Source organism: Lepidochelys kempii, chromosome 7, assembly GCF_965140265.1.
Source record: "Lepidochelys kempii isolate rLepKem1 chromosome 7, rLepKem1.hap2, whole genome shotgun sequence".
In the NCBI taxonomy this organism is placed as follows: domain Eukaryota; kingdom Metazoa; phylum Chordata; order Testudines; family Cheloniidae; genus Lepidochelys; species Lepidochelys kempii.
Genome location: NC_133262.1, coordinates 38,473,095 through 38,482,871, shown reverse-complemented (window position 1 = coordinate 38,482,871; position 9,777 = coordinate 38,473,095). Strand labels below are relative to the sequence as shown.

Below are 9,777 nucleotides of genomic sequence, written 5' to 3'. Positions count from 1 at the left end.
GCAAAAAGAAAAGGAGGACTTGTGGCACCTTAGAGACTAACCAATTTATTAGAGCATAAGCTTTCGTGAGCTACAGCTCACTTCTTCAGATGCATATCGTGGAAATGCAGCAGGCTTTATATATACACAGAGAATATGAAACAATACCTATTCCCACCCCACTGTCCTGCTGGTAATAGCTTATCTAAAGTGATTTCCAGCACAAATCCAGGTTTTCTCACCCTCCACCCCCCCACACAAATTCACTCTCCTGCTGGTGATAGCCCATCCAAAGTGATTACAGCTTTGTATGTCTAAAGTAAAGTGTAATAGTTTGTACCATACTTACAGAAATTTCTTCTCACAAAAATATTGTGAACTTTTTTTTTACTTTACCTCCCTAGTTTCTTCAATAGAGGGGAAGGAGTGTTGGATAGTGATTACCACAAGGGTCAAGGAGCTAAAATTCCTGGGGCCTAGTCTACCTATCAGCTGTGTATGTGTAACTCCCATTTAAGTGAGTGGGATTTGCACCTGTGCACTTGTTGGGATAATGAGGTCCTGGCATTTCAGTTCTGACTACCAGTGACATGCAGTATCTGAACTAATATAAATCATTTAATCTGTGTGCTTCTGTTTATTCATAGATAAAATTACTTTAATATTCCTATTGATAGGGATATAAAATATATCTATAGCACTAATAACTCTTCATTATTTTGATGACAGTTCATGGCTAGATTCTATTAGTCCTAAATTTCCCTTGAAGTAACAATAGTTCCAAATATCCCACAGGATTGCCAGCCATTGATTGGTGCAGTCAGTGACAGAGACATTGTAGCTGGTTGTTTAGTCTCATAGTTATTTTTCTCTTGTTTAAGCTTCCTATGCTCCAAATGCAAGAAATTAACAAATGCATTCCTAATATGTGGTTCTGCAGAATAAGTCATGCCTATGTCAATCAATTTCTTCTTCTCTTTAGGATGTGTTTAAAATATAGTCACATACTTAAAAATACCTTTGGCATTAATTTAGTTTTCTCTATTTTTATTATTATGTATTAAATGAATATATATAAATGGAGTGATTCATTATGTATCCTACACAATATACTGTAATCAGTCCACAAATGTATCCAGGCATACTGTAAAAAAGTGTAAATATTTGGAGCACTTTATCAAACCCCTAATATGAAAGCAAGCAACATTTATCAAGTGTTTACTGTATGTAACCTTTAAACAGCTGTACCGTACAATATAGTATCTGTAATTTTAATAGCAGTGTACATCCTTATGTACTTATATACATCCCAGACAAAAACTACATTAAGATGGATTTAAGGTTGGGAGTATGGCAAATGTGTTTCAGAGCTTTTGTAATTATCCCAGAACAAAGCTTTACAAAACTAGGAAGTTCAGAGTTAAAGTTTTAAGGAAATCCAAACTTGTTAAGGTATGGAAATGTGCAGTTATGGCAGCCAAATAACCTTAACTCTACCCTTTAGTGACCATATACACCAGGGGTCAGCAACCTTTCAGAAGTGGTGTGCCAAGTCTTAATTTATTTACTCTAATTTAAGGTTTCGCGTGCCAATAATATATTTTAACATATTTAGAAGGTCTCTTTCTATAAGTCTATAATATATAGCTAAACTATTGTTGTATGTAAAGTAAATAAGGTTTTTAAAATGTTTAAGAAGCTTCATTTAAAATGAAATTTAAATGCAGATCTTATCAGTTTAGTGTGATCCTTGCCCTTGCTTTTCCTTGCTGAGTTTTCCAATGTCTGGCACATATTTGGATACTTTAAGCTGCACACAGGCTTCTGAGTGATCAGTTGTTAACTGGCTCCAAGAGGGACAGAGGACAGATTTCATGTGTGAAAATATCTGTTCACACAGGTATGTGGATCCAAATGCTGAAAGCATTGCAAATGCAATTTTCTTCAAACAGTTAAATTTCACTGGCAGGGACGTCCAGCAGTTCAGAATAGAGGCCCCATGATCTCTCTCAGTAGCTTCAAGTGCACTCCACAGATCTCCAAGCTTTGATGCCCACAATTCTGAGTTTTTTAACTGAATGAGCTGCATTTCGAAATCTTCAACACCCATCCACTGAAATACAGATAAATCCAAGTCGCTTTTGTTGAACTTTTCAGGTTTAATTAGAAAAGAAAGCATTGGGCCAAATTGCTGGAAATTTTGAAATCTGTCAGAAAATTCTGATTCCAGTTCTTGCATGTACATTCTAATCTCAACGTCAAATGCAGTGTGCTGTTCCACGTGGCGTGATAGTGATGTAAGCAGAAAATCAGGACTTAAAAATATCCCAGCGCAGTAGCGCTGGAACAATTTTTAAGATGGGGGTACTGAGCTGTGCCCCCTCTTGCCCCTCTCTGCACTCCTCACTGCCCCAGGCTGGGGCCAGTGGGCCACAGCTGGGGGTGGCTGCAGAGCCCCAGGCTGGCGGCTGGGACTCCAGGCTGGCAGCAGAGCCCCCCGGACGGGTGGCCAGGACCCGGGGCCGGCAGAGGGCTGAGCATGGTCAACAGATGGAACCCCAGCTAGCAGAGGGCCGGCGGCTGGTACCCCAGGCCAGCAGCGGAGCCCCCGGGACCGGTGGCCAGGACCCAGGCAGTGTGAGTGCCACTGAAAATCAGCTTGCATGCCGCCTTTGGCCAGGGCTGCCCAGAGGATTCAGGCGGCCTGGAGTCTTTGGCGGCGGGGGTCCTTCTGCTCCGGGTCTTTGGGGCGCTTTGCCGAAGACATGGAGTGGAAGGACCCCCGCTGCTGAATTGCCGCCGAAGACCCAGAGCGGAAGAGCGGTGGCGGGTCCTTCACTCCGGGTGTGTTTGGCAGCACTGAAGGACTCCCTGCTGCTGAAGTGCTGCCGAAAACTCTCATGGGGGCCCCTGCAGGGCCCGGGACAACTTGCCCCACTTGCCCCCCCCTCTGGGCGGCCCTGCCTTTGGGAGACGTGTCATAGGTTGCCAACCCTGATATACACTGATTTTATGATTAAGGCATTATTGCATTATGGTCTCTGCTTAGAAGAAACTGATTTTTAAAGACACATTAGGTTTGTATATGTGTTGGTGTCACTGTGGGGCAGAGTTAAGACTGTTTAGTGGTACTTGAGGTGGGACACCGAGCAGCCAGCTGGTTTTGCTGTTCGGAGTCTGACATTGCTACTGCTGCTTGTGTATAGTGTAGACCGCTTAAGCAAGATGTTACTTCCTTTGGCTGGAGTGATCTTGGGCCAGAACTATGGCCCCAGTTGTTCTTCCTGCTCTCCAGCCTTAGGATGAGAGTGGCTGCTGCTCAGATAATACAGAGACGGGCATGTTATGAAAGCTCAGATGCACTTTGAGGAAGCTTGAGCTGCTGTTGCCTGTTCTGTGTTACTTATTATGATAAACAGAGATCCAGTACTCAGGCTGTAAGTCAGGCTCCATTCATAATCACAAATTGACATGAAACAGTTTTAGTTCTCTAACGTTTAAAAAGTTTTATTGAAGAACTAACATCAGCAGTTCCAGGTAACTAGTACAGTGTATGTTTGGAATACTGGATTACTGAATAAAGTGGCCAATTTACTGGGATGGTTCAAATGCTACTTCTAATTTAGTTTGCTAGTTTAGCATAAACATGTTGATATTTATTTAGGTAGTAAATTGCTGGAGGTAGGGACTGACTTAGGAACTTAGGGGAGGTGCTCAGTGAAATATAATTAACAAATTTCCAAACTGATGGAGAAGTGCTTTCCAGGTCTAGCTCCCTTTCAGCCAAGTCACCCATGGCAGAAAGCATGACACTCCCACTGCCCCACAGATAAAGAACAGTTGATCAAGGTGGGATTTTGAGAGAGGTCTGGCTGCACCCACACTACCATAGCCACTCTATGCATTGCCTATAGCACCTGTGGGACTTAGCCCCATTCAGGGCTGCCCACAGAGGGACCTAGCTCCGTTTGAGAGGGTCTCCAAACTGAGTGGCACTGCAGTGAGGCATGCAAGGTCTTAGCGCCACTCAGGTTTGGCCTGGCAGCCCTTGTCATAATCGAGGTGCCACTGGGCCAAACCTGAATTGCACTGCCACCCCCACACAAGGTTACAATGTCCAGAGTGGGGAGCCAGGCCCAGCCCTATACCAGAGAAGCTGCTGCTGTGGGGGTGCAGGTGTATGGCTCTCTCCAATCTTGTCCCCCTGGGCCTCCCCTCCTGGTAATCTTTCTGCAAGGGTGGACAGGCCTCAGTTTCACATTTTCTCTGGCTCCCCAAGCCTCCTGTGCAGCTCTGGGCTCAGGAGGGAGGTGTTGGCCCTGTGCAGCCGAGCCCCCCTGTGCAGCGCTGTGTTCCCGGGGACGGGGCTATCTCCCCTCCCCCTGGGGGTGTGTGTCGGCAGGGAAGAGCCCCGAGGAACGGTTCGGTGCCGGGGCGGGGCTGCCCCCAGCCCAGGTCTCTCTCTGCCCCGGAGGAGCGGTGGGGTCTGGGGGCCAAGGGCTGGGCACTGCGGCTGTGAAGCCCTCTAGAGCAGCGCAGGGGGCGGTGCGGGGCAGAGCCCGCCCCGGAGAAACCCGCCCTGAGCCAGGCCCCCCCTGGGAGCGCTCCTGGGGCCCCTCCGGCGCTGTGAGGCGGGGGCCCGGCAAGGCGTTAGCCCAGCCCTGCCTCTGGCCCGCGACGCGCTCACCGCAGACCAGCCTTGGGCGGCTGCTGCCCAGAGACTGGAGGGCGCAGGGGGAGGGAAGCAGCCGCCGCCGGCCCGCTGTTCTCGGGAAGGCAGAGCCTCCCCTCATTGGGGCTGCAGCCTGCGTGCGAGCCCGCCTGCACAGCGCAGCGCCCGGGCAGGAGCGGAGCCCGCTGCAGCGCGCCGCCCCTCTCCTCCTCGCCGCATTCTCGCCAGCAGCTCCCCCGCATCCCGGCCAGATGATGAACTTTCTGCGGCGCAGGCTCTCGGACAGCAGCTTCATCGCCAACCTGCCCAATGGCTACATGACCGACCTGCAGCGGCCGGAGCCCCAGCAGCCGCCGCCGCCGCCTCCCTCTGCCTCCTCGGCGGCTCCCGCCGCCGCCTCCCCGGCCTTGGAGCGCAGGCAGCCGCCGCAGTCGGCACCACCCCAGCAGCAGCCGCAGCAGTCGGCGGGCAGCAGCTTCTTCAGCTCCCTCTCTAACGCCGTGAAGCAGACGGCAGCCTCGGCCGGCTTGGTGGACGCGGCGTCCGCCGCTTCCTCAGCTGCGGCCAAAAAGTTCAAGCTGCTGCTGGTCATTGATGAACCGCATACAGACTGGTAGGTGCCCCCCTTTGAGCCTCCGCACACGTTCCCCCATCCTGCCCCCCCACTGTAAAGACCCCCCCCCCAGCCTTCCCTCTCTCACGGTGTTGATGTCTATAAACAGCTTTCCTCCTTTTTCTTTCCCCGCTTTTAATGACCAGGTGTTGGGTGGCTCTGGTGCCTGGGAATGCCTGTTTACTTCAGTGGTGAGGGCTCCCCTTTGGGTGGGGTGGGAAGCACCCTGCTTTCCAGGGCTGGCTCACGCAGTATTACAGAAGTGCCTGAAACTCACCCGCTTTGGGGTAAGAAGATAGTGTCAGAACCAGTGTTCTTACAGTTGCAGATGGTCAGTTTGCATGGACACTGAGCATGAGACGATGGTTAGCTTTGGAGCTAGCCGGTGAGGGATACAACTATTTCATTTCTGTTCTGAACCCCCGCTCCCCCTTTTTAAAGCAGTCAGATTGGTTGGTGTCTGTAGAAAAATCAGTTGTAGTTTTGGAAGATGAACCAAAAGCCAACAAATGCCAAGGTACATAAAAGGGAATTAAAGCAATTTTTTAAAGAAATGTACTCCATGGAATATATTTACCCTCCTAGGGAAGAATATACTTGATAGTCTAATGAGATCAAAAGTTATTTTCATCTTGTGTAAACGTGGGAATACTCTACCCAGGTAGGATATATGTCTGATTTGTATGTGACTGTAGTATGAATATGCAGGTGCACACATTTATATGTATGAGTGGACTTGCTTTCAGGCAGGTCTTCGCAATTATGTCGCAGCGTCTAAAATTGGTATGGCTTGTTTATTGATTAATAAGAATACCGATAGCCAGCCTAAACATTTTGCCCATCACTGTAGAATTACATAATTCGAGTTTAAGAGTTAACTTTTTAGTTCTTCTTGTTGTGTCAGGCTATTTTTCTTCTAGTTTAATCTTAATAAAAAATTAAGATTGATGAATTGATATGCTGACCTATTATTTATGCTTGTGTCTAATTAGTACCAAGTACTGGTGTTTATAAATCTATGAGAACTCTTTATCACTAATTCACATCAGAACACCATACATGAGGATGATACCTGCCATGATGTATCATGCAGACAGGCCATGTGTTTGTTCATTCTGTTTATTAACTTTCCTCCTGTAATGTGTACAGACATGATGTGTTGTATTGCAGTCAGCATCATAATGACAATATACAGTTTCTGAACACTGCTTATTAATAATGCAGGCTAAAATCAATAAGGCAAGTTTTTTTATAATGTGTAGAAATTGTTTTATTAATGGAGTCTAAGTATATGTTTATTGTTAATCAAACAACATTTTTATGTACACTCAGGAGCATATTTCAAAACCATTTTACAAGATGTTGTATGTTTAAATGGAGGAAAAACCACAAGTAGCTTAATGGTTGAATAGTAAATAAAAATCCTATCTTGATACAATATTTGAAATCAAATTTAAAAAACAAATGCATTAAGAATAGAGAAAGAAAAACAACATCCTAAAACTGTGACAAAGAAAATTGAATTATGATGCTTTAAATGTTCGGCAAAAAATGGTTTTATGTGTTGGGTAGAAGAAAACCAGTATGACCAATCAGAGCAGATACTTAACCTTCCAGGGACACAACTCATTGTTTTATAGTCTGAAGTTATAAATAGGGGATCCTTTTTCTTTTTAATAGGTTTAAAGAAAAATAAAGTATTTCCACAGTGTACAAATCCCAATTTCAAAATCAAATATCCCTAAATTGCTTGACCAGTAAAGTCAGTCCTTTGTGAGGCCTTTCCATACCTATCAGCATCAGCCTGTGTATTTGTAATGATGAGGTTGTCCAGGTTAGTGTACAGGCACTGTAATTTCAGCAGGTTTATAGTGCAATAACAGTTAACTGAATCTGTCTTTACCAAGACTTGGTAGTGCTGATAAACTCTGTTTTGTAAATGTATGTTGGGTACGACTGCTTGTGCATGCCTGTTAGGAGAGCAGATGTGTTCAAAAGTATACATATTTCTGTTCATGCCTGTTTGTTTTACTCTGTCTTTCTATGGAAACAATACATGGGACTTCTGAAAATAACAGTTTGGTGGTGGTTTTTTAAATTTTATTTGGCCTAGCTTCTCCTCCTGTTCTCCCCCCGCCCCCCAAGAAATAGCCATTTTGTAATTACAACCTTTTAAAAAACTGCCTAAATGTAAATAGATTTCAAAAGTAAATAAGTATTAGTGGCTTTGTACCTTTTAAAATGATGGAAATCCTTGTAGATATTTGTTGAACTGCCAAATAATTTGACTAGCAGGAAGAAAAACAGGATATACATGATGAATGCTAACCTGAATAAATATTTAAAAATATTTCAACTTGCTCTTGTAATAGATGAATTAATGCATGCTATTCTGTTCCATAATCATGATCTGTTAGCTAGACCCTGTGCTGCATGATGCAAAGACATGCAGTTTGAAAAAATGAGGTATATAGAACTACTGTCAAATGACACAGGAAAAAGATTATGTTCTGAGACAGACAAGTAGCTATTTGAGAAATAAGTTGAGTTGTTTGGGTTTTAGGCTTGTATATAAATACAGGTTAGTTTAATATGAGAAAACAGCTTGGAAAGCTGCTTTTAACATGTTGAGTTACACTGTCCTTATTTTGCAGCTTGAATGTGCGTAATTGTATTTGGGTTACAGCCTTTATAGAAACATAGGAAATGCCAGAGTGGATTAGATCTGTCACAATGGCCAGAACCAGATGCTGCAGAGGAAGGTATAAGAACCTCATAAAAGGTGAAATTTATGAGAAAAATTATGAAAGAAGCAGGTTTCAGAGTGGTAGCCATGTTAGTCTGTATTAGCAGAAAGAACGAGGCGTACTTGTGGCACCTTAGAGACTAACAGATTTATTTGAGCATAAGCTTCCATGGGCTAAAGCCCACTTCATCAGATGCATGCAGTGGAAAATACAGTAGGAAGATGTATACAGAGCACGTGAAAAAATAGGGGTTGCCATACCAACTTTTAATGAGACCAATCGATTAAGGTGGGCTATTATCAGCAGGAGAAAAAAACTTTTGTAGTGATAATCAGGATGGCCCATTTCCAACAGTTGACAAGACGGCGTGAGTAATAGTAGGGGGAAAATTAGCATGGGGAAATAGTTTTTAGTTAGTGTAATGAGTCATGCACTCCCAGTCTTTATTCAAGCCTAATTTAATGGTGTTCAGTTTGCAGATTAATTGCAGTTCTGTTGTTTCTCATTGGAGTCTGTTTTTGAAGTTTTTTTGTTGAATAATTGTGACTTTTAGGTCTGTAACTGAATGTCCAGGGAGGTTGAAGTGTTCTCCGACTGGTTTTTGAGTGTTATAATTCTTGCCATCTGATTTGTGTCCATTTATTCTTTTGCGTAGAGACTGACCAGTTTGGGCAATGTACATGGAAGCAATGCCCCTCTGCACTTACATTACAGCTGTCTTTTGATGCTCTCTAGGGGCATGCATGACCCATCTGATGCCCTAGCTGAATCCTGCTCGATGCTTGGAGTACTGCCAACATGGTGGCTAAGCAGAAAAGGAAGTCACTGGAAATATTTGAACAAGAAAGCTCTGCACCTTAAAAACATCTCTTATTTTGTATTCTGACTGGTGTGGAAAAAGTAAATAAGGATGTGTTATTTACTCCTTCTCATAACACAAGAATTAGGGGTCACCAAATGAAATTAAGAGGCAGCAGGTTTAAAACAAAAGGCAGTATTTCTTCACGCAACACACAGTCAATCTGTGGAACTCTTTGCCGGGGATGTTGTGAAGGCCAAGACTATAATAGGGTTTAAAAAAGAACTAGATAAATTCATGGAGGATCGGTCCATCAATAGCTATTAGCCAGGATGGGCAGGGTTAGTGTCCTAGCCTCTGTTTGCCAGAAGCTGAGAATGGGCAAGAGGGGATGGATCACTTGATGATTACCTGCTCTATTCCTTCTCTCTGGGGCATCTGGCATTGGCTTCTGTCGGAAGACCAGACACTGGGCTAGATGGACCTTTTGGTCTGACCCAGTATGGCTGTTCTTACGTTCGGAGTATATTTTTACATTTAAATGTGTTTTGGTTTTTGTTAGGAGCTTTTGTTTATTCTCTGGCAAGCAGGTAGAGTGCTGAAAACTTCCTAATTGTCTGCTGCCTGGTTTTCTGCATGAAAACTTCAAAACAAGAATGACTGGCAGCACAGGTGAAGCTATACGAAGAATCGGATGAAAGCATCCAAAGCTTTGTGGGTTTTTTTTTTAAAAGGCACACATTTTGTTTTGTGTCAGTACCTTTTCAGAGCATCATGTAGCACTTGTGTTCACTGCATTAGTGATACATTCACCTTGTTTTAGACCCAAAATATATTTATTTTTCAAAGGGTTTTAGGATGGATAGGAGGATTTCTCCATGAACAGGAGATTTTCTTTTTATAAGATTAATGAATAGTCATTTAAAAGCAAATCATTCCTCATCATGTTGTAAACACAAACAGCAGA

At 44.1% G+C, this 9,777-nt stretch overlaps 1 protein-coding gene across 7 annotated transcripts in view; it reads left to right on the top strand.

The window, feature by feature from the left end:
• The first annotated feature begins 4,482 nt into the window (after positions 1-4,482).
• SYN2 (synapsin II) overlaps positions 4,483-9,777 on the top strand; it is a 442,912-nt gene continuing 437,617 nt past the window's right edge. Inside the window, exon 1 of one of the 7 annotated variants that reach the window (XM_073352280.1) lies at positions 4,483-5,264. In XM_073352280.1, coding sequence (XP_073208381.1) covers positions 4,903-5,264 — 362 coding nt within the window. In that variant the 5' untranslated portion in view covers positions 4,483-4,902. Of the gene's footprint in view, positions 5,265-5,600; positions 5,782-5,857; positions 5,926-9,777 lie in introns of those variants that run through there. The other 6 variants (XM_073352278.1, XM_073352279.1, XM_073352281.1 and 3 more) reach the window with 6 other exon arrangements.